We start from the raw sequence: 24,482 nt of genomic DNA, 5'->3' as shown, positions 1-24,482 counted from the left end.
TGGGGGGACATGTTAGGGAGGCAGGAAAGGCAGCTTGTACTATCTCTGAGGGGTCTCAGCAGCAGCCTCAGCCACACTGCAAAGGAAACCGATCTGATTGTTCGAAATTGAAGATTTATACAAAATAGCTTCAGTTTTGTTCTCTGAACAGTATAAACACCCACCACGCACACACACACACACGCGCACACACACGCAGTGCTGTCCCTTTAAATTTAAAACACAAATACTGCAAAGTGGCAAATAAGAAAAATAAAAAGCAACTTCTTTTTTTTGGCAACTTTAAAAAATGGTTAAGAACAATGTGGCATTGGTCCCTAAATCTAGAAAAAGATATTTGGGCACAACATTGAAAGTCAGAATGGATTTTTTTCAAGAATTCATAACATCTGGAAAAAAAAAAAAGACTGTAAAAGTAGCACTTATTCTTTTTGACTTGTTTGACACAGTCACATAAATTCATTAAAACATCAGAAAAAAAAATCTTTCACTAAAAAGCTTGGCTTTTAATCATCAGCTCTTGTTGACGTGAATTTAGGAGAACAGGAAAGCTCGTACTGGAATGCTGCACGCTGCTGCTTGCTGAACTGGGGAACTGGAATGTGCCTGGGCCGGCAGCGGGGCCAGCGCCGCTTGCCCTGCTCAGTCCGCGATCTTTGCCATCTGCTGCTCCAGCTTGGAAATGCGCTCGTCTTGGTTGGTGATCGTGTCTTTTATAGATTTCAGCTCTTTCAAAATCTCATCCAATTTGGCTTCATTTTGCTGGAAGACAAGACAAGACATGTATTTGTTAGGAGAGCTGGCGGGATGAGCTCTGCAGACAGGAGTTTTCAAAGGAAGGGGCTCCTCTGAATGGGATTCTTGCGAGCCATAAGCGCGCCAGGGTGCGTGGGCAAGCAGGGTGAGTGTGTGCCGCACACCTGGCAGAGGCACTGTGGCAATTGCAATGTGCAGGGCACGCACCAGCATTTCCAGTGGCAGCAGTGCAAGCTTCAAGGACATACTGGACCAATATCTGCTCTTTAACAGCATTTAAGGACCTACTGGACCGACAAGTTGTCACTTCCACATCTCTGCGTATTACTATACCATGCACTAGCGACGGCCCCCGATTAGGGACTTGTACAACCTCCTTCTGAACTTGCATAGTCTGAGGTTTGTTTGTCCCACTGTCTGGGCTGGGTTTTACACAAGAGGTGCACAGAAGGTCTCCCAGGCAGGTGGGTGGCTGGACCAACAAGCCAAGCTTTCCTTTGTGTCACAGTTCCCAGTAATCTCCCACAGATGCAGAAACCTTGCCTGGAACACCACAACTCAAGTGCCACCTCAACTCCAGGTCATCCACCAGCACCCAAGTCCTGGTGTACTTGAGTCATATGTGCTTGAGCTTTGTTATAACTATTTCTGAAGATGCAGCACCCTGGTAATCACGTCTCAGGCCACCATCCCCAAAAGCTCGTGGATTTTACTCACAGTGTTTGAGGCATCAGCTGCTTTCTTTGGAGCATTTATGAGATCACTTTTCTTGTTTGCGGCAGGCTTGTTGTCCAGTATATTCTTCTTGACCACCTTGAGATCCCTGTTCTTGCCTGGAATGTACCCATGCTTCAAGGAGATGAGAAGGGGATCGGCATTCTTCCCCTCAAACCACTCCTCTGCTTCCAGAGCTGCTTCTGGGCCAGCTGTATCAGGGTACAGGTCATCTTGGAAAAGGTCCGACTGCAAGCCAGAAGAGATGAATTGGTCAAGTGCTTTGGGGCTGGAAGGTGCAAGCTGGCTTCAAACCATATAACCAGGAGGTAGTGCTCACCTTTCGAGGAACCGTCATGATGATGGGCTCACATTTCCTCTCATGAAGCTTGAAGAACCTTTCAAAGAAAAAGAAAAGGTGTGACTTAGATGCGAGGACAGCCAACACCCCATGCAAAGGAGGCCTTGGTTCTGCTGCTCATGCACAGCAGCATACTGGGAGTCAGAGGCAATGGAAAACGAGCAACCCTAAGGAGTCACAGCCGGGCTGCACTAGGACTTATAGGGCCCTGCAAGGGCTGAAGGAAACCACCTGGGTGCGTGCAAAGCTCCCCTCTTAAGTACCAGCTGTCTTCAGAGGGTCACACTTTGGCCAGAAAAGGCTGTCAGTGAGGAACAGCCCACTGCTCAGACCCCTGAGACAAGCACCCCACCAGTGATTTACAAGTACACACTAGCCAGCCTTCTGCTCACTGCTCACACATGTCTCCACATTCCGGTCACCCCTTGCAGTCCCACTTTGGGCCAGTGCCACAAACTCCAATGTCCTCAGCCTGGCCACCAGGCACTGCTGCTGAAATATTCCATGTGCTTGAGGCAAGTGCAGGCTCTGCTCCCTTTCAGGGGCTCCTGCTTTCAGTAATAATCAGAGGAGCGTCAAAAGGCTTCAGGGGCAACATCCACCATGTTCCCTACCAGCAGTGTGCCAGGAGCCATTGCACTGACACAAACCTGCTTTCCTGAGGTGCCTTCTTCCTTTGCTGTGTTTTCTGAATCACAGCTGCACTCTATTCACTGCACTGCTGCTTTAATTACTCTCTAAATTCCTGAAACCAGCTTCCAACCCACTTGCTGTGTACAAGCTGGAGACCGATATCAGACTTAGGCACCGAAAGTTTATCATCAATGTGTTGACAGCATAGGCTGGAACCAACCTGATGCTACGTTTTCTGCAGACAATTTATTCTGCTAGGTATCACTCATTCATTTAAAACAGACTCAGCGTAAGTCCCAGCACATTCTCAGGTTATATCATGTTATGCCCAGCAGAAGTATTGCTTCATGTCACAGGTCCTAGCGAACACTGCAGAAGCAATAGTGTGGCAGAGAGACCTTTCCAACAGCGGGGTCCTACACCCAGCAGCAGGACTTTCCATTTCTGAACGGCCAAGCTCATGATGGGGGGACTTGCTAAGATGACACCACCCTCCCTGACAGCCTCTCTCCTTACCTGGCAATCTCACACTTGTTCACATCAAGGCCCCTCTTTGGCATGAACCCCATGCCCCTCTGCGGCTCTTTGCTGCTGAAGGTGTTGAGGTAGTGAACATAGGGGGATTCGTCCGTGATTTCAAAGTAGCGAATGCTGCTGTCTCCCTGCAAGAAATGAAAGGAGGACCACTGCAGAGGCTGGAGGGACCAGCACACCCTGTGCCCGCGTGCCTGCTCCCTGCTGGGGTAGGCAGCCATCGGTCTCGCCCGATAGCCTTTCCTTCCACGAACGGCGCCACAGAGCAATGCACAGTTTATAGCTATTTTTTTTCAGGCTAAAACTTCCACTGCTTGCCAGTCAAGTATGTCTCATCTCAGGCTGCTCACAGCAGTTGCTATCAGACAGCACACTGCTGCGCTCTTGCTATCCATATGGCATTAGCAGAACTACCATAAAGCAGATCCCTACTGTAACTCAAGTACATCAGCTGAACGGTTTCTCAGCAATAAGTGCTGTTCTTCAAAATACTGTGGTACAGTGACCTGAGCTCATGCTTCAAGACTGGGGGTGTCAACTTCCATACCTCCTCTTCTGAAAAAGCTAAACTTTCTGCCACAGTCAGGCAGAAAGGCTATAAACCAGTTTCTCTTTGATTCCAGGCAATTCTACTACACTAGCATCTCTGAAACAGCAGAAGAGGTAGCAGATATAAACCAAGTATTTCTCATTAGCTGTTTACAAAGATGGGATTCTTGAATGCACTTGTATGGATCCTCCTTCATAATTACTCGTTCATCTTGTCTCTGGCTCCTATTTGTAGAAGTCCAAAGCTGCAGCATTAGAAGCAGGCACTTTAGAGCACTTAATGCCTACAAATTGCTTTTAAAAAGGAGGACGCGATTCCAGTTTTCCATTAGTTAACCCTGCAACATTACAGTGAGTGCTGTTACATGCTCCATCATCTTCAAGCACAAGGTGGATAACATCTAAAATGTACCTTCCACCCACACTAATGTACAACCTTTTGGGTCAACACCGACAAGAGATGTTTTGATGACGGTATCTGACTTGTTGCATTAAGAGCAGCTTTACCTAAGTAAATCGATCTCAAAGAAACATCCAGTTACATAGCAGACCTTCACAGGGCAGACTTCACAGGTTCTCTGTAAGGTCCTGCAGAGTGAGGATCAAACTGATTCCAGAGCAGCCTGATTGCTAATGTTTGGGTTCTACCTTTCTCAATTGAGACACTTGGGGAACATTTCACAGGCATCGCTCATTTGAAAGGAGCCTCCCGCTAAACACACCCAGTCATTCCAAAAGCTTCTCTTTACCTTGCCACACAAGTAAATAATGTTGGTATCTGGATCGTAGAACGGCAGCAGGACCCCATTGCTGGTGTCCATCTCATGAAGGGCTATTGGCTCCTCCATGTTTTTCTGGAAAGAAAAAAATGCCAGTGATGTTAATGAAGAATGAAAGAGCTCATGTTAATGTAGGATCTAAATTATTAACAGTTCTTTGTAGCTAGTGAACACGCAGCGGTGTCCTCACCACCCTGAAGGATCTGTGTGTTACAACAACAAATGATGTAAATGTTCACAAGCTTATTCATTCCCCAAGGACATTTTAATCACAAAATGCAATAAAAGCAGGACCCCAAAAAATTTACACAGTCAAGGGAAAGATGTGACATAGTCCTGTTAATGAGTCCCTTGTGCTAGTGTGATGGGATTGTGGCTGTCTTGCTCTGCACATATAACGTACAGAATGAAGTGACTTTCACACAGCCACTCTGCTCTCTGTGTACATCTTCTCGGGCACTTCAAATGTGCAACTGTCAGCTTCGTCACTGCTCTTGGTAAAGTGGGGATTGGTACAAGAGAACTCATTTCCTTTACTGAGTGAACATCCAGCCTAAGTAACGGCAATACCTTCTGGCACAGGAAGTCTGTGTAGGAGCAGGCAGTAGATGGAAGAGGGAATATGCTCAAGTATATGAACTATGAATTTAGTGGGTGACTGCAGGTCTGGGCTAGTAACTCAATGGACATTACAACAGCAAAGTAATAATGGGACAGGAACCTACTGGATTCCAAAGGGCAAGCTGCCGTTCACTCATGCGGCTGAAGCCAGTTGTGAAGATATTTCCATCAGCGAGGAAAATGGCTCGCATAGGCCGGGCTCCCTCGTGGGTTTTCTCCTTCTCCTGAAAAAGAGATTGACATATTAGCCTCTAGCAAGGAATAGGAAGCCCACCTGGCGGTGGCTTCTCTTCTAGCTGCACAGAATCCCTGGCAGGACACACTACTCCTCCACACAGGATGCCAACTACATGGAGCAACATCCAACTACCTTTGCCTGATGCTTGAGGGAAGAAACCAATTACTAAACCACAAAAGAAGTGGTCATTCCTGGCTCGTTTCAGCTTTGCCTATCAGACTCTTGCAAGGTTGAAGGAAGATTTCTTTGCAAGCTACGACACATATGCAGGCTGCTAAATCTCCACATTGCACACACAACTTTGAAACTGTAATTATACAGAAAGATTAGATGTGGCATTACACTCCTGCAGGTTTTAAAACTGAGACCTAAAATCCTAGTTCAAACACTAATCCCAATAAACCCAGACAAATCCTTCAATCACTACCATCCCTCCTGTAACTTTTTCCTTACTTTGAAAAACATGACTAAACATGGTATATATACTAAGCAAGAAGGTTCTTTCTCTATATGCTCTTGCTAACTCTCTGCTGGAGTGAAACCCAGTTGCTTCTTTAATTAGCATGCAAACTTACAGCAACAATTTCTTGTTTCCTGGGGTCAATAACTCGAACTTTTTTGTCTTTGGAAGCTGTACAGATTAGGCTGCCATTGCGATTCCAGCTCACATTGTAAATCATATCCACATGCATGTCATCCAAGTTTATGAGGGCTTCACCTGTTCCCACATTCCAGATGATGATTGCATTATCACAACCTAAAAAAGAAAATAGCGGCTAAAGTTACAACACTGGTGTATACAGAAAAAAAAAGCCCAGCAGCAGGGAGCAAGGAATAAAATCTGCTGCAGCTCCAAAGCCTCAGATGCTGACTCTTAAACACGCTCAGTGCCCCACCATGTATGTGGAGCCCCAGGCAACACATCCTCACTCAAATACAGGCTCAGAGTGGGGACCAAGCAGCCAGAGAAGGCACAGAAGTCCTCCATTGAAAGCATCGAGCACCTTCTCAGAGGTGCTGTAGCTGTCCCAAACAAAGGCAGTTTATGTGGGATTATTTGGACACTGCTAGCACAGCTGGCCACGACCCCAGCCAACATGCTGCCTGCAGGCATGGGGCAAGCAGGAGGGACAGGAGAGGTCCCCGGCAGAAAAGAAGCTGAAGGGAAAAGCAGGAGGTACTGGTACAGCTGAAGGAGGTCTGTGAGAGTGTGCCCTGGCTGCTGCTACTGCAGGAGCTTTGTGCAGGAGCTCCTGGGTCTTGCATCAACTGCAGGACCACAGAGCAAGAGACGCCAAGGGCAGAGAGGTGATGTTCTTACAACTCTATATGTGAGAATACCAGCTGGCAGCCAGCCATTGCCTTCTCAGGTCAGAGAGATTTGCGGCAGAACGAGTAAAAGTGGCATGGATGGAAAATAGGCAAGTGACAGTAGGAGAAGCAGCAGAACAAAGAGGAAAAAGGATGCCAGGCAGCAAAAGCTGAGGTCAGCAGTTTCACAAGAACTACAACCAGCAGCAGAGAAGGTTTTATTCAAGGACTGGACAGCAAGAAGACAAAGAATAAAGCTTAAGATAAGATGACAGCAAAATAAAGAACAGGACTGGAGGACCAGGTAAGGGAAGGAAAGCACAATGTATGACTGAGCAGTTTCTCCTAAGCCTCCAGAGAGGTGAAAACATGTAATGAAGCAGAAGATAACAATCATTCTGGCCTCCCAAAGGGCATGAAAGACACCCAAAATCATTTTGTTGTCACTAGGAGGAACCCTGGAGACTGCAATGACCTGACAGCATCCCTTCTCCTCTGTGTTTCCTGAGTAATCCTGGCCAGACAGCCTGGACACACACATCTTGTTGCTTGTACAGGAGTCTGAGGAAGCTACCTAAGAAAAATCACCACCTCCTTTTGTATGTTCTCACACTGAGTTTCATTACATTAACTGCCACAAGGCCTGCAACTCCAAGCATTTTTGAGGAAACCAGATCAAAAGCAAACTGGTACCTCAGAAGGTATTTATATCAACAGAAAACACACAGCGCATCTGACAGTCCAACTGAAAGGACTGGCTTCTTTTATTGGGCTCCAACCGAAAGGTCATGCTATGAAAGCCTCAGACCATGCTAATGGATAATGACTTATCCATTTTATTTCCATAATGATGTGACTGTTTTTCAGTGGTCAAAAGACTCTCATTGCATAGACCGTGCCAATCAAGGAGACAATTTTGAAAATGCTGAAAATGAAAGCTTGTGGAAAGAACAGCCAGACTCTGAGATACCTTGCAGGGATCAGCGAAAAGGAGAAACAGTTGGGCCTTTTATAAAAGTATATGAAAACAGGGGTGTGGAGAGTGCAGATGTAAATAGTTATCAGTGGGTGAAACTTGCAGATCAAATAAAGTCTGGAACAATTTTAAAACTGTAATTCATGCCTCCAGACAATTTCCTGGTTCTTGTCCCTGTAAACTGAAGATAATAAAAGGTCAAGATAAGGAGGGGGCTGTGAGCCACGTGTCCCCGTGTTCCCAGGCACTGCCATTAGTCTTGTGATTCACCAGCCCTAAGCAGCTGGGAGAGGAAAGAAGGAAAAGGAGTCAACAAGCTCTTCTAGAAAATATCTGGTGTGCAAGCAAAACGCGAGGGAGAGATGCTTGTTGACGCCATGGCCCTGATGCACCACTGTACCTGCACTGAGCAGCACGTTGCGTGCCGTCGGATGCCAAGCCACAATGCCGACTCTCTTGGAATGGCCTTCTAACACTACCACTGGCTCTGTCAGGGACAGGGTGAGTCCGTTCTCAGGAATCTGCCACACCTGGAAAGGGAAAAGGAAAGATGGTTAGCCAAGGGCCATCCCCCCTGAAGAGCATGTTACTTGTTTGGTTCCAGCATCCTGCGCCATGCCACAGCAGAAGTCCAAGTTGCCACTTCTCAATATAAACAGGAAGAGAGAATCGGGGAGGGAATCGTTCCCAGCCACCAATAAACCTTCAGCTGATCTGTGCGTAACATCCTTCCTAGCTCATGCTGCCAGCACATAACCACCAGCTCCTTATGCTGCAAACACCCTGTTATCGCTGTGTCCAGAGATCCATTCATCTCAGATGCTGCCTAAGATGGATTAAAAAAAATTTGCCTTGCAGCTCAAATTCCATCTGAACAAGCTGCTGTCTTTTCAAATTATGCTTGTCCCTTGGAGGGACAATACTGCTGCTATACTGGTGCCTGCTTTTTATTTCTTTAGAAATACTGGCAATTAGTTTCCACATTATGTTTAGAGCCTCCTTTCAGATGCCATTTAACTGAGGAAGAGCAGTTTGGTCCTGGCAAAGGTTAAAACAATGCAAGTTAGCGTTGCAGAAACTACCTTCGAATGCAGCGAACTGCCCGTTTGCTTCTTGCATGCTTAGTTACACAACCCTTCTGTTGCAAGCATCTTCAGGAAAGTGCCATCAAGGAAAGGAACAGACCCCCAAGGATTGCAGAGCACCGGAATTCCAGCCATGGAGTCAGAGCAGGTTTAGCACTGAAGAAGGCAGCTTCTGCAACTGGCAGGGACCGGAGAGACAAAACCCATCACCCCATGCCCCAAGGCAGGATCAGCCCTACAAAACTATTCCTGCAATTCAGCACTGGACAATCATCCTTGAACTGAATTTGACCTACATATAGTGTATTAAAAAATTAAAATAGAAAGCCCATCAGTAAGCACTTATAGCTACCTCTAGATAGGTGGCAGCATTAGAGCACATTTGCTTCGCCTTCTATTGTTTGCTTTTTCTGGAGTTAGAGAATAGGTCTGGCCAGACCCTGCCCATGATGCCCAAGCAAGCTGTCAGAGCCAGCAGATGCAAGCTGAGCGGATTTCGGAAGCGAGGCAGACAGACACGTGTAAGGGCAACATGGATTTTTGCACTAATCCCAGTTTCTGCCTTCTCACAGGGATGGCAGCTGCTCAAATAAAAACCTCTGAGATGCAAAAATTCTCAGTGTGTACCAGCTCACCTCTAAATAACCCTAAAATGATTTCACTTTTCACCGATGCAGCTCTCGGTGCTGTCCCTCCCAGCACCCTCAGCATCCCAGGAGGAATGACCTGCGACGGGCACACGACCTCAGCAAAGAATTTCTCTGCGAGGGTTGCAAATCCCTCTTGCTCTTTCTGCCCGATAGAACAGGGCTACCAACAAGATGACATAAACCGAGGCTTTTACCAGCAATCACATTTTAAAAATTGGGTTGCAAACTGGAGACGTTCAGCTTGGAGAAGCAGGATGTCGTCCTGTTCACATTCAATCCCACAGCAGTTTTGCTAGTGACTGCAGCCACAGCATGCTCTCAGACAACTGTGCTGAAACACAACACACCTTGCGAACTGCAACAAATCATTTCACCTGCTCATTACACAATAAAACTGGGTTACAAAGCTTTTAATTTTTATAGAAGCAGCTTTCTTCTTGCCAGTCAGGGAATAACAACCTGACAATAGCAACAGTTTAAAAGATGTCTGCTGACAGGGGAACTTTAATGTCAGTCTGCTAAAACCAGTACCTGCACTCGATGTCATAACTGTATGCAGGTCTCTCAGATGAACCACCTCCAAACCCCCCGCAATTGTAAGCGCTGATGCAATGCTGCAGAAAACAGGTATTACCTAAAACAGTAAGAAAGCTGGAAAGAGAACATGAGAGCTGGAAGACCCCAGCAGAAAAGGCAATGCAGGAGAGCCAGGGGCTCTGGAAGCAGAGGTACGGGAGGTGCCCAGCAGAGCATTAGGTGACACTGGTGCAGGGGTAGAGGATGCTCAACACGAGCAGCTCAGGTCTGACAGCTCTGCCTGGCAGGCAGATGCTGGGGCACAGCTGATGTGGGGATGAGAAAGAAAAAAAAATAGCAAAAACACTTCTCCACTAAATGAAAAGGCCACGACAGCCAAGACTGACCTATGCAAGTGGATGTTACACCGAGGATTAAGCAGGGAGCCAGAGAGAGTCTTCAGGAGCCCTTAAAAAAGGCAAGCCGTGATGAACACAGCCTTTTCTTCCCCTGAGAGAAATGGTGTGATAAAGTGGCCTGTCCCAACTCACTCAGCCTCACTCTCTTTGAGGAAGAAGCTTTGAAAATGGAATTTATTCACAAAAAGACCCAGGAGCAGCACAACCTTTTGGGCCAAGCATGAGCTGCTGACAAGCCATGCAGGGACAGCAGCAGCAGGGTCAGAGCAGCTTCTACACCTGCAGCTGCAGGCAACCTTCCTCCCTGTTGACAGGCAGCTGGAGCAAAGGGACCAGGTCCCCAAGATCCCCATTTCTCTTTTGCACTCTCAGCTGGGAACAGCGCAGGGATCCTTCTGTGCAAGCGCAGCTTTGTAGCAAACTAACTTGCATGCCAAAAAACTCCAGGACACATTTAAAAGCGAGCCAGTGAGTGCATGGGGTGGGAGAGGAAAGGGAGGCATTAGAGGCAAAATACCAATGAAAAGGATTTTTTAAAAGCCTCTGGAAGACAGACAGACTTTTTTCTTTAAGGGAAAGCCCCTATAGTTTACAGCAGCTGCAGACCTGTGTAATCCTCTGCAGATTACAGAAACTATTGACCTAATAATCCTGCTTGGTATTGCAAAAGAAAAAAAAAAAAAGCTAGGAGTGTGAAAGGTCAGGGTATGCTCCCAAGCGACCTGGCCCACTCATTCCTGCATAGGGTGGGGTGCCTGTCTTCAGCGTGGGATGAAATTAGAGTCACAGGGCAAAATTAAGGAACTTTGGCTTTAGATGCAGGACTCAGCCTGCTGAAGGTGAGGACTCAGGATGAGTACACAAAGGAAACCTTAAAATACTGCAATATTAACTGGACATCAGTAACCATTTGTCAACTCTCCCACTTGTGGGGGTTTTGGGGTGGTGGGTTTTTTTTGTTTCATGGGGGTTTTTTTAAGTTAACATGACTGGTTTGTTTGTGATCGAGGAAGTGAAGTCACGCCACAGTGGTGTAGAGGTTTGGGTCTCAGAGGAAGAGCGGGAGGGAAAGGTTTTGCACAAACAGCATGTGAGAAAGAAAACAAAGTGAACTTTTTCAGCACTTTTTTTTTAATACCCTTTAAAGAGAATAAAAAACTGTCTCTTTTGGCTCTGCACCAACCTGCAGAGAAGATTAAGTCAATTTCTAGAAACAACATCAATTCCTATATTCAAATTACATAAGGAAACAAATAAGTTTGAGCCCTGGGTTTTATCTACCTCCCTGCTCTTGTGTCGCTGCAGGAGAAGTCACTTTGTGCATTCATTTTTTGTAGCTGTAAGACCTTCTCCACAGCTAGCTGGTCCTGGTTCATCCTGTCCCAGTACCATGCCTTAACTGTCTGCTAACAGGTTGGTGTCCCAGGTCATTGCAAGGGCTCTGGTTCAATTTTTAAAACAATTTGCTCAATGAAATGAACTCTACTCTGGATATTACATGCAAACTCATTAGTATTCATCTTCTGATGAAGCAAATTTTCTGTATCTGAGAAAGGCCCTCTGATACCATCTATAAGCCTTTATACAATCACGTTTTCCAGCTGAATTAAAAAACCTGCAGTACATTACAGTCATTCAGCTCAATATCAAGCGTGTATATTTCAGTAATTCCTTATTTGTTGGCACAAGATAACAATTCTTCAAAGAGAACACCAGAAGAGGCCACAGAAGGTATCTGCATACCATGGTGTTCTAAAGGAAATCTTTCTGAGAACAAGTCAGAGCAGAGGAGATGGGGACTCCCTGTCCTGCTCTTCTGCAAAAGACAAAAGAAATTCAGCAAGAAACAAGCAAATGGGGCAGGGAGGCTGCTGCCATTACCTACATCGCACCGCTTGTCTGATTAGGGCTCCTGTGTTACACTGGACATATGAAATGGGCCACGTTCTGGAGAACTGAGAACAAGGCACAAAGAGGAAATACTTCAACACTTGCAGACGACAAGTATGTCATTATATCTCAAACCACTTCAAGCGATTTGTATTTGCCAACTCAAAAGGAATCTCTTGGCTTCACACTCCAACTGGCAAAGGCAGGAGGAGACAGAGGCCAACACGTGCCCCAAGGAATACCCAGCGTGGGACGAAGGAAGAGCGTTCGCTCCTCCACGAGCCTACGCTCCCACAGAGAAGAAAGCAGGCCGTGTTCTGGAGGGGTCCATTCTACTCTTCCCTCTGCTGGGATCAGACAGTCATGTGCTTATACCCACTGGCACCGTTACCTGCACAAAGGTGGTCTTGCAAGGGTGAACTGTCCCAAGCATTGCCCCCCACCATCTTTTTCTTCTCTACCTCCAGATAATTTCTGAGTGCATCAGATGTGACAGCAAAATTAAGGAGCATATCACCTGAAACTGTCAGATCACGTGCCTTTCATCAGAAAAATCTCGATGCAGCTACAAACAGTTAAGCCTCTAAGGCTGTCCAAGCTACAAAGCCCAGCAGTATCAGAGAAAGATGTCTTCTTTCCCAGTCCCTTATTTCAACCCTTAGTCTAAGGATCTCAAAGGTTCAAGGTTTATATGCAGCTCACAGGGTATTTCCACCTTCTACAAATCTGAGGTTTTATTTACATGAAAATGCTTCTACCTTCTGAAGGGGCCAAGTTAACCTTCCTAGTGCAATGCAAAGGCTGCAGGCAGTTCAAAGTTATGGCTGTAGGAAATCAGCCCTCATCATCCCAGAGACATTGGCTAGATAGCATCTCAAAACCATGCTCTGTCCCTCAACACGTATCTAGTTGACGTTGATGAAATCTTTTGTGGTGGAGGGTAAGGTCCTAAATCCTTGAGTGCCAAGGCACAGATGGTCTTTAAAAACATAAGGTATTTTTTTAAAAGCAGCTGGCACTTCTGTGGAAAGCCACGTGATTTCCTCTACCATATCACTTTTTCTCATTTCACATGGGCTAATGAAGAGTTCAGAGCTGATGAACAGCCACATGTCCTTTAAAGTAAGATGAGTTTATTCAGTGACAGGCTGTTCAGGAAGCAGGACTCCAAAACCTTTATTGAAGAAAAGCAAAGAAAACAGGATGCTAAATTACCCGTGCCAGGACAGAAAAGCAGTTAAAAATGGGAAGGCTCATTTGCTCATGCAGTTTGTTTCCAAATAGTCCAGGCCAGGGTTGTTCCCGACATACTCTAGCTCTGTCCAGCCCAGTTAACAACTGTCCCAAATGATTTGGGATACATCATTTCCCATCAGGAGTTATGTGATACTTAACAGGAGATTTGACTTAAGACTTTAGCTAGTCCACTTTGCTTTCTTCATTGCTACTATTGGCACTCAGCTTCACTGCATTTTAAACTTCCAGCTAACATGCACATAACATCTTCCAAATCATGAGTTGTGTATGCTTGTTCCTTCAAGCGCAGCAAGGACTCACTTATTTCACCCTCCCAGCTGCTTGCTGCCTTCCACTCAAGACACGGTCACACAAACAGGTACCGTACGTGAACACGAGTGTGCAAATTCACAGCCAGCTACACCACAGTGCCTGTCCACATGTGTGTTGCCTCCAGGGACAGAGGGGAAGCTCACCCCCTGCTTCAGTGTGTGTGGATAAGCAGCAACCGCAGAGTAGACAACCTACTGTGAACCCACACCCCGCGGAGCCTGTTTGTGCAGTTGTAGGCTCAGATTCTCGCAGACAGTTTGTGTCTACATTAGGAGCGTTTGGACAACGTGTAATTGAACACTGTTGGTTTTTCTACATAATTCAATCCCCCTGGAACCTCACAACATACTTCTCATTGCACTTGGATTAGAGACTTATTTTGCCTCCAAGAAGGCAGCTATAGACCTTAGCTTTGCCCACTTCTGTTGATGCTCATGTTTCGGAAACCTTTCCTTGCGACTCGCAGCCCTTCTGGATCCTGGTTTCTGGAGGAACATTCCTCCATCCTTCAAAGCTTAGTTCTAGCCCAGTAGTGAACGTTGCAAACACAGAAGCTTGTTGTTTTGTTTAATATTAAATATAGTACATTTTGTTAACATGCTTCAGCTTCCAAGACTAAGAGATCACAGGCAAGAGCTGTCCCAGGATAAGCCTCTTGGGATGAATCCCCTCCCAAACATTTTAACGATGAACAGAAGCAAAGGAATTTATCTGACATGATCTATAATAAGATTTCAATATAACATTCAGCCTACAGCATTTCTAAATATGGCCAAAGATCACTGAAGTTATTTGGCATTATTTCATCTTACAAGGATTTTCTTTCACTTATTCTGCTGTGTTTGCATACACAGGATTCCACATCCATCATGGAGCAAGGTCGTCTATTGTTCAGCAGGCTCTGACTGAGGTAAAATAGGTCTCAGGATCAAGGTTGGCAGGTGCAGAATTCGGATTATTTTTTATTTATTTATTAAAAAACCCCCTTTTGACATCTACTTACAACCTGTAGATACAGGAAAAAATTAAAGTGTCACCCTTAAATCAAGGGCTGAAGCAATTCTGAAACCTGATGATGGGCTTCTTCCCCTCCAGTCCCCACCTCTTCGCAACAAACACCACTGCATCCATTAGGATGTTTGAGGTAAGGAACCACCTCTGTCTTCTGCAAAGCACTACAAATCAAAACACCTCACCACTGACAGGCACTCTTTCTTCTCTTTCCTCTTCCCAAACATCAGATAAATCCCCAGGGGAAGGAAAAATGGAAGGGCAATTGAAGACAAAGCCAGGAAGACACAGGCCAAGTCTGTTACACGAAGTGCCATCTCAGTGCTGAAGAGATTCTTCTCAGAAGTCTGAGGTTGCACCTTCTCAAACAGTAATGTGAGAAGAAAGTACCAATTGTGAGAGTCCAAATCCTGTTGTTTTGCAGGCAATAAAGCTCACTTCTATTTTTGCTCCAATTTTTAGCTAGGTCCTGCAGCCAACAAAGCATCATTTTGTAAGCCAAGACAAAATGTGCAGAATGCCCACGACCACTCTCACATCAGCAAGGACTCTATCCTCAGTGTCAGAACAGGAGATATCTTCAGAAATACAAGTGTCATTTGCAGCAGCATTTTGAGCATGAAGCAAACCCCACTGCGCAAGACAAATTTAATACTCTTACCATGACGGTGCAGTCCTCAGAGCCACTGGCGATGACCTGGTCATTATGAGGACACCAGTCTATGTCCAGCACCGGTCCTGTGTGGCCACACACTGTTGGGTAGGACTTGTCAATTCTGCCTGTCTGAAGGGGGGAAACAAGAAAGAGAGCTGTAATACACAGACAGCACAGAGCACATCTCAGAGCGGAGGAAGATGCTTCCCAATTCTCAGTTAACTCTTCAAGGATTCACAATTTCATGAAATTTGAATCATCTCATGTATCGGTAGAAGAAACAAACCAGCAACTCTCTTCTTCAGCACCAACTGGCTGGAAACTCCCAACAGTGCAAGAAAAGGCTTCAGACATTCGGCACTGGAGGGCTTTGCTGCCTCTTGGATGCAGGGACGCTTTGCTGCCCATATCTCATCATTTGCTGCGACACCATCCCTTTGTCTGTCCCCAACATTTTGGGAAGAGGGCTCTGCTTGACCAGTAAAGCTCTGGTTTTGTCTGTGCTTCACAACGGTGGCCAGCAACAGCTAAAGATAACCAAGCTAAAATTTTAATTGAAGGGTGTTGCTGGTCATTGAATTTACCAAGTCTGCTTGTTTTCACCATGGAAGTATTTTGTTTAGATCGAAAGTTTTTAGGACACAGTTGTGCAGAGTAAAATACTGTTTTCAGGAATAAATACTGCTGACGCAGACCACGACAGCCACCCCCCCAATCCATACCTGCCTCTCTACGGCCAGAGGACCATGGCCACCAGCACGCTGCCAAAGTCAAGCTCACTACACAGATAAACTTTCCAAGAAAACAAGCTAATGAGATGTTCCCACTTAACTGAGACAAATCTAGCAATGCCAACACAGCTGTTGCAGACACCAACTTTGGCAACTGGGTCTACGTTTTGCTGATGGAGCCCCTTCCTATCCTGAAGCACCTGACCCCTTCAAGCTGCTGATGCACCAAATACCCTCTGTGTGAAAGGAAATAAAAATCACTCTAGCTAATCATCGTTATCGCTCTTGGTCAAGTCTTGCACACACGGGAAGCAAGTGGCAGAATGAGCAGCAGACTCCTGCTCCTCCAGGGCCAGAACCCGGGTCCCACTCTGAGGGGTTTTGTTTCCAGGGAATGCCGCAGTGGCCTTTTCATGAATGTTGGGAGAAGAGAGACAGGAAGGAGAGGTCTGGGATGGGGTCGTCTTCTTTCATGTTTAGACATGCAGAAGAAATGGTTGGCATTTCACTTCTGCCATTCGGTGGTAACATTCCCCAACCTTGGAGGTGACACCTCTTAATATATGCCTCCTACCCATCTCCATGCAGAAGGCTGTTCCTATTCAGCGTTGTCTTACATACAAAGAAACAGAATAATGCTGGATACTGGCTTTTGAAGACTACTGACCTGAAGACCTCTACTAGCAACAAAACAAGATACAGATCCAAACAGACTTAAGTTACAGAAACAAAACAACCATTATTTCCTAAATGGCCAAATTTAGGTTTCAAAAAAACACTCAGTGACTCAAATGCTTTTGAAATTACTAAAAGTGAAAGTGCTGTAGATGAAAAGCCATAAACCAGACATTCAAAAATTAAAGTCTGTGTAATCCCTCTTGGATGCCACAACGTGAAATAGGATTTAAAAAATTAATACATCCAACTGACATGTATAGTCCATCCATTTTAATTTATCTAATTAAAAAAAGAACCATCCAGAGCATATGCGCACGAATGTATTTCAGAAGTCACATTACAGGCTAAATACAAATATAGACCTAAATCAAAATAAAAAATATGACTAATACCACGAGATGTCAGTGACTACCTGTTCTTGCTCCTAGGCAGGGCTCAGAGTAATCCCTGAAGAGGAGCCTATGGTAATTATTTGCAGGCTGCACGAGTGCTTGTCAGTTTAGTTTAGAGTTTTTACAGTAATTTATTACTGGGGGGGGGAGAGGGAGGGAATTCAATTTGAACAAATTAAACCACAAACTTCACCTTTCAGTTTTGATCACAATGAACCTGAACAGCATGAGCAGCAGCAGCCAACTGCCTGTGACAGCCAGCTGACCACAGGGACCAGGCAACCCCACCGCCTGCTTTTGATCACCTAAAACGGAGCTCATTTTTTAAACCAGCTATCTTGTACTTCCATTAGCTCACTAAACGGCAGTGCTCCGAAGGCAGCGAGGAAAACAAGACGACGGAGGCTCCATGTGAACCCGTGGCAAGAGGGAGCTCCCAATGCCTGAAAGCAGAAGGGACCAGCGCAGCCACGGGCTTCCAGCTCCCACGGGGGAGCAAGTCCCCTTCCCTTGGCAGGCAAAGCAGCAAGCTAGAGTAAAGCTCAGTCTTGTCACCAAGCTAGAAAAAAAACTCGGTCTTGTCATCAAGCTGAGGAACTTGAGATGGATGCACAGGGGCGGCTGTTTTGGACAAGGACAGCATGCATTTCTTGGGCCAGAGCCATCTGGATCAAGAAGAAATTGCAGATGCACAAAGGGGAAGTTAAACCAAACTGAGCAGAAATATCTTTGCACCATGGTACAGGTAAATAGATGCTTATCTGCATCATCTGTAAAGTGCACCCTTTTCCTGCCTGGATGTGGCTAGCGACATACAAAAACTATTTCTAACAAGGGAACAGACAGAGTAAGGATGGGGAAAATGAGATGTTATTTAGAAGCAGTGTGGGGGATGCAATAACTTCAAGCATATTTATTCACAAAAAATTTACAAAACCAAGCAAGCACAGTACAAACAAGAGAAGGAGATGTCACGCTGCCTGCAAACACAGCAGCTCCCCAGGGTCTGGCAGAGGAAGACAATGCCAGGGGAGATGCACAGCCCAGCAGCATCAACTTCTACACTTGGGCACGGCACTACTGCACGAGAGGACCAACTCAGCTGCTCACTAGGGTCCACGAAGAATAGTGTCAAAACAGCAAAATGAGAATAAATAAGGAAGTAAATGGACAGAAGGGCTTACTGGCCAAAAGGCTGCAGCGCTGCTCAAAGCTGCAGTTCGGCTAGGAGAAGTCTCACCACTTTCAGAGAAGCTACTGACTTGTGGTCAGAGACACAAAACCGTCTTCGCAGGGCAGAGGAAACCACGGTGCTTTCCTGAACACATAATAAAGAGCAAGAGCTCTCCTCAGCAACGCTTCTAAATGCACTTCATCTGCTCCACTTTAAAAAAAACAACACCTTTATTAGAAAGCATAACCCTTCAAAGGGGATTGAACGGGCTGCCGAAGGACAACAACCCATGTCACCACCCCAGGGCCTGACCCAGCACACCTTCCCCTCAACCACCCAGCAGGGTGAGAAAGGAGTAGTTTTTTAACTCAAATGTGTTACTTCACCACCTCTCTAAGCCATTTTTGCAAATACCAGCCATGCAGGCTACACCACAGGCTTCCTCCTCCCAGCAGCACTCCCCTCTCCGGAGTAGGGGACTCCTGTTCCTGGCATTGTGTGGTATTAGCTGTGCACAGAAGAGCTTTAATAACAATATTTGGAGGGCTTTGCCAAAAGGGAAAGACCAGGAAGCCTGCCGTAGGGTATTAAAAAAACGCCAGCTTGTAAAATTACCAAATCCAATGTTTCTAAATACAATTCCTTCTAAAATAGATGCCTCTGCCACAAGAACACCATGAGGTTTGCAACTTTGCTGCCAAATGGGTGTGTTTTCATGTTACCGTAATACTCCCAGGTTTGGGGATTTATTTATTTTTAAAATGTAATCTTTTAATTAGTTAAGGATTTAAAATAAGTCTCAAGTGCTGATACACAGCTTAAAATTAACTCGGTACGACTTCAAGAAATTAAATCCTTCTCATAATCCATTATGACTCTGGTTGAGCAACACATCACAGTAACAGCTTTTGAAACTCGGAGTTGTATTTTATAAAAAGTTAGCCAAAAAGGTGAACTTGAGGATTACTATTAATATGCTGGATGGCATTGACTAGAAGCACACTCAATATTCGGGTCCTTCAGCAGGTGGTAAGCTGACCTTACCAAATGGAATTCATTTAGTGATTTCACGTATCCCAGATCAGAAAAAAAGGACAGATGAGAAGAAAAAAAAATTGTCATTAAATCCAGAAGGGACAGGTAAGTGGCACAGGAAAACTGTTCCTGAAAGCAGTAGCTTTATGAATTAATCTGACTGTCTTACAATTGCTTGTCTGCCAGAAAAGGGCAATTGGTTGCAGGAAACAGCTCATGGATTATGGTAAAAATATCACTGGGAACAGCTGCTTCCCCCAACCCATAGTTCTGCTCATTAAAATCACCATTTAAAATAGGGAAGTGGCATCAGGTTGCACAAGCGAAAGCAATTCCCCCACCCTTACTTTGCAGAAGTTTGAGGAAGGAAACCAGGTCACAACTGCAAAGTTTGAAATACAAACTGACTAGTACCTTTTCTCTGTTAAGAGAAAAATACTCCTTTTTTCTTAGCTAAATTGTGCATTTTCCTTACAACAAACTCAAGTTTCACAAAGTCCAGTCGAGTGAAGTTTAATGTGCTCTGGCCGCTGAACCTCCACCTCTGGTTGCAGCAGCTGGTCATGCAGGAGGCAGTCGGGGAAAAAAAACTGCAGAAGGATGTAACGAAAGTGCATTGCGCTCTCGTGACCATGACAAATAGACATTAGTCACCCAGCAAACCAATCAAGGCATCCATAACTAATTTGGAAGATTATGAAAAGTGTTACTCCCAAACGTCTCCTGTAATGCCATGCAATAAGAGACTTTAAGGCATTCATAACTACATACTGCTTTCAAACTAGACCACTACAAACATTGCTTGTGCACTCCAAAAAACCCTCAGCAGTGCTCCTGTTCTCATTTTATCACCTTGACAGCTGCAGGGCTGTGACATTACAGTAGACATTACAGGCTGCTACAGAACGGAGACAAAGGTCCTTGTTCCGGAGTGCCCAGACCTAAATGGATGCACAAAGAGAAGGGAAGAAAAATGCGGTGACAGACAGGGATCCTGCACAAAGCCAACCCTGCCTAAGCAGCGAGAGCAGGGCTTTGAAAACCACGGCACTGCGTGGCCCCAGCAGATTTGGCATCACAACTCAAAGCACAGTTTGGAGGGTTTCAGGCATCTGGGCAGCCAGGTGGAGCAGGCAGCAATGGTGAGGTTCGTCTCTCACTGCTGGGAAAGGAGCTGCAGCAGCTGGGGGACTCCATCCTTTGCAGCGGGTGCTTGCAGCTGACCAGAGAACAGAGACATAAGAGCTGTTTGCAACTGCAGGATGCTTTACACTGGAAAAGGGTATGTTTTTCTGCAGAATCCTTCACAGAATTAGTTGCAACAATCAGCTACTCACATGCTGGCTTTAAAAAAGGAAAAAAACCCAACACAAACCACCCCCCCAAAACCCAACCCGAACTGCTAACTCCTATCACTCGGAGCTGGGTGTGCAGCACAGCTCCAGCATTTCAGCTAATGTCCATCCCCATTTCTAAAGGAAAGCTCTAAACACATTTCAAAAATCAAATTTCAGCCTCAGCTAACTTTCAGCTGAGGAAGCCCTTCGGGCAGAAGATGCAGAGATGCAAAACAAAGAGACCTGTTGCCCAGAAATTACATTAAAATTAACAAGATACAGAGTTGCTCTTTTGTTCCATCCCTAAAGCATGATTTCAAAAGCAGTCAATTCCCCATACTGCCTTTCCAACTGAAGGAAAACTAATCCATGTCCTAAAAGTTTAGGGTTCTGGGATAAAGTGGTAAAACCCAGCTGCAGTTCAGGGGGTGGTGGAAGACGAGCACCCATCCAGAATGGGCAGAGCTGCTGCGCAAGGAGGCAGTGCCCAGAAAGGATCCATGGGGAATAACAGCCTCGCATCACCCAAACACACCCATCCCCAAGAGCTGGGGACAATCCAGGACTCCAGCATCGGCCACAGCAAAACAAACTGGGACCAGTAAAAATGCAGACGGGGAAGGAGGAGACAGAATAAAGTCTGGACAGATCCCAGGAAAGAAGCTGTTCTGTTCCAACCATTTCTGTTGAACTCATTTTGTCCCTGGACTTCCAAGATCTCAGTTTAGTTGGAAGTTTTAAACAGCTAAACCAGGATTTTACTCTCCATTTCAGGCCCACCTACAGCCCTCCTGTAAGTGTGCGTGTATGTATGGTTTGCGTATGTATGTTTGTATCCTACACAAACCAGTGACATTACACCATGGAGACAACAACTCAGAAATTCATGCTGCTGGCAGAGCAACATTATTTTTCATCTGAATATTGGACAAATACACAACTTCTGAGGACTTACTCCACTCCTTACACTCCGTTTTAACCACTGCATAGACAGGAAGGCAGACCGTGATCATGCGTAGTGCTCTCCAAGTGCAACAATCTCTTTTTCGTACCTGCTTGCAGACAAAACTATCAAGCACACCTTCCATTTTCATTATTGGACAAAGCCTTAAAACTGCAACAATATCTGTAGAAACCATTGGTTGACCATAAGGCAGGGGACAGTATTTGCTGCTTGCTTTGCTAGAGAAGTGAGATTTATTAGCCACACTGCCTGCCCTCTCTTTCCTAGTACACTAGAATCTGATGATCCATTGGAATCAAACTGACAGTGATCAATATAAACCTTGGGGTTTTTTTTAAAATCAGCTTTAGAGAAAAATCTAAGGTGAAATAAAAGAAAGAAATCCAAATTAGTGCCCCACGAGGGAAGGTGCAGTTATAACTCAAGCCCACATCCCTCCTCTGAGTGGCATAGCCACCCCAGTTGGGCTAGTGAGGCACCCATGGGAGGTGGGCACGTGCTGATGGGCCAAGAGAGAAAGGATGTGTAAGGGAGCTGGGGAACATTTCCTCTATGCAGAGTGGATATAGGAAAAATCTGCAAGAAACCAGGTTTTAGCAGTTCCACTAGTCACAAGATAACTCAGATCTTTAAAAACCACCAATGTCTTGCTTTTTTAGTCAGTTGTTGCAGAGTTGTCTTGAATTTTAATCGCCTCCACCCAACATTCAAAACTACTTGGAGCTGCGTGGAAGTCTGACCAAAATTTAAGGGGAAATATCCCTTCCTAGTCTTCAACCTTGCCAACTTCTCTCACAGGGACACTGCTATAAGACTCACAGCACTAGTACTGACAGGGGCTCCATGGCAGCCAAAGTCAAGACAACAGCAACTCATTTTAATTCATATTCTTCCATCCACACTCCACCTAAAATTGCTGGAAGGGCTCAATGAACCCATCACAGCAGTACCTCCTTATTTTATTTTACACACATTTTAGAAAAGGATGATTTTTTTTTTTCCCCAGTCCTTCCTGGAGGAATGAGAATCTGGAACAGCTGATTAACAACTTACATATGCCATGGTTGAACAGTAAGGCATGTCACTTGCAGAACAACATATTCCTTCAAGAAGATCATTCCTGAGGTGTGCACTCACCCACCCACACGCTAATTGCCTCTCAGGGCACCCATCTGATCACAGCTTCTGTAGGAATGCTGCCTATGTAAAGGGAGTGCAATATGAAGTCAGGCACACAAATGGAAAATCTAATAAAAGGTATATCCAAAGGGGACTGAATAAGCCTCTTCTAAAGGCCTTACATAACATGATTTTCAGCTGAAGGCATCTTTGTAGATGAACTGAAACAAAAAGGAGCCCTTTGCAGCAACTTTCTTCTTTGCAGATACAAACAGCGAAGATTTTTCAAGGAGGGAAAAAAAATAAATTGCATCCAGTTCTGCAGTAATGTAGACCCAGCATCAGAACCATGCACTAAACCCAGGTATTTGCATGTCACTTCCCCAACACAACAAGAAACCCAGAAAATTTTCATCTGGGCTGTAAAACAGGGATCACCCATCAAGTTGGGCAGGCAGATCCCCCACAACCCCTCTCCTTTGACAGCAGAGGCAGGGAGATCTCTGTCCTGGTGTTTAAACTGTCATCTGAAGGAACACGAGCACACTGACCACTGCACAGCAAGGAGCACAGCCCTTCCTAACAGCATCCCAGAGGATAACCCGCAGTCCTGAGTTCATCCCGCTGGGAATGATGCACGGAAGCTACGACAACAAGCCCACCACCACCTGAACACCAAGCAACCTGCCCCGTCCAGGCTGAGCACGGCAGGGCTGCAAGGACAAGGCAGCACGACCAACTCAGCCCTTGCACACCGCTGTTGTGAAAGCGCCAACCTGCCAGCTGAGCTGGGCACCGAGAGCCACCGAGCACACACCCATCCTGCTCCTACCCGAGATCTCCGGGGAATGCGAGCAGGAGAATCGCTTCTTCCCTTACCTGCCTGTCTCTTCCTTAATTCCCTAACAACAGCGACCGTTTACCGTGCTGGAGGCGATCGTCATCTAATCTAGCAGCAAAGGCTGAGGCACGCACCACTTGACTGAAGAGTTTTATCCTGGGGTTCCTTCCCCATGCACCCACTTTTTTGCCTGGGATAAGGCTCAAAGAAAATCAACTCTAGAAGCCTGCAAGCTTCCAGTTTAATGGCAATATTCTACACTAACGCTTTGCTCAGTACCAGTCATCCCGTAGTTCAGAATAAGCACGCAAGTTTTTGGTGTTTTGCCCTGGTGTGTACAGTTAATGCTGATTAGCTTGACCCTTTCTCGTCTACACACCATCAACTGATACACGTTACAGCTTTTTAAAAATATGTGGTTCATTCCAAACAGAGGCCATCTCTCTGCAGACCAACCAACCTGTGGGAATTGCAATTTTCAGCAACTCAGACGGTGGCCGTGGCTATTGCTGGAGCATGGGAATGGCGAGTTCCTGGCAAAGACCCTGCACATGTGCATGCAAGAAAACAGGAAGTTCAGACAAAGCATTTCCACTGCCAGCACGCCCGGCTCAGCTGCACCAGCCCCGGCTGCTGCTCCGTACCGGGCTCTGCGGGGAGCACCGGGGGATGGAGGAAGGGAGGACGCAGCCCCCTGGGTCTCCGCACACGTCTCCACCGGGGCCTGCCGGAGGGAGCCTCCCCACCGCCTCCGTGCGCCCCGCGGGGGCAGGGAGCGGAGGAGCGGCGCGGTGGGGAGCGCAGCCGCGGAGAGCGGCAGGTCGAGGGGCGCGGCGGGGCTGCGGCCGCACAGGGGGTAATGGCCGCGCACTTGCCGCGCCGCGTCCCCGCCCCCACCAATCAGAGCGGCGGCGGCCGGCGGCCCCGAGCGCTGCCATGACCAT

At 46.1% G+C, this 24,482-nt stretch overlaps 1 protein-coding gene across 5 annotated transcripts in view; it reads right to left on the bottom strand.

Moving 5' to 3' along the window:
• Positions 1–247: 247 nt before the first annotated feature.
• The window catches only part of CORO1C (coronin, actin binding protein, 1C), a 52,096-nt gene continuing 27,861 nt past the window's right edge, over positions 248–24,482 (bottom strand). For all 5 annotated transcript variants that reach the window (XM_010582086.1, XM_010582091.1, XM_010582088.1 and 2 more), the window contains exons 3-11: positions 15,274–15,396; positions 7,873–8,002; positions 5,761–5,942; positions 5,052–5,171; positions 4,297–4,401; positions 2,981–3,126; positions 1,811–1,868; positions 1,474–1,719; positions 248–762 (exon numbers count right to left, since the gene is read on the bottom strand). In XM_010582086.1, coding sequence (XP_010580388.1) covers positions 643–762; positions 1,474–1,719; positions 1,811–1,868; positions 2,981–3,126; positions 4,297–4,401; positions 5,052–5,171; positions 5,761–5,942; positions 7,873–8,002; positions 15,274–15,396 — 1,230 coding nt within the window. In that variant the 3' untranslated portion in view covers positions 248–642. The remainder of the gene's footprint in view (positions 763–1,473; positions 1,720–1,810; positions 1,869–2,980; positions 3,127–4,296; positions 4,402–5,051; positions 5,172–5,760; positions 5,943–7,872; positions 8,003–15,273; positions 15,397–24,482) is intronic.

This window comes from Haliaeetus leucocephalus, unplaced genomic scaffold, assembly GCF_000737465.1.
Source record: "Haliaeetus leucocephalus isolate CR32 unplaced genomic scaffold, Haliaeetus_leucocephalus-4.0 Scaffold840, whole genome shotgun sequence".
NCBI classification, from domain to species: domain Eukaryota; kingdom Metazoa; phylum Chordata; class Aves; order Accipitriformes; family Accipitridae; genus Haliaeetus; species Haliaeetus leucocephalus.
This window is presented reverse-complemented; position numbering and strand designations above follow the sequence as displayed.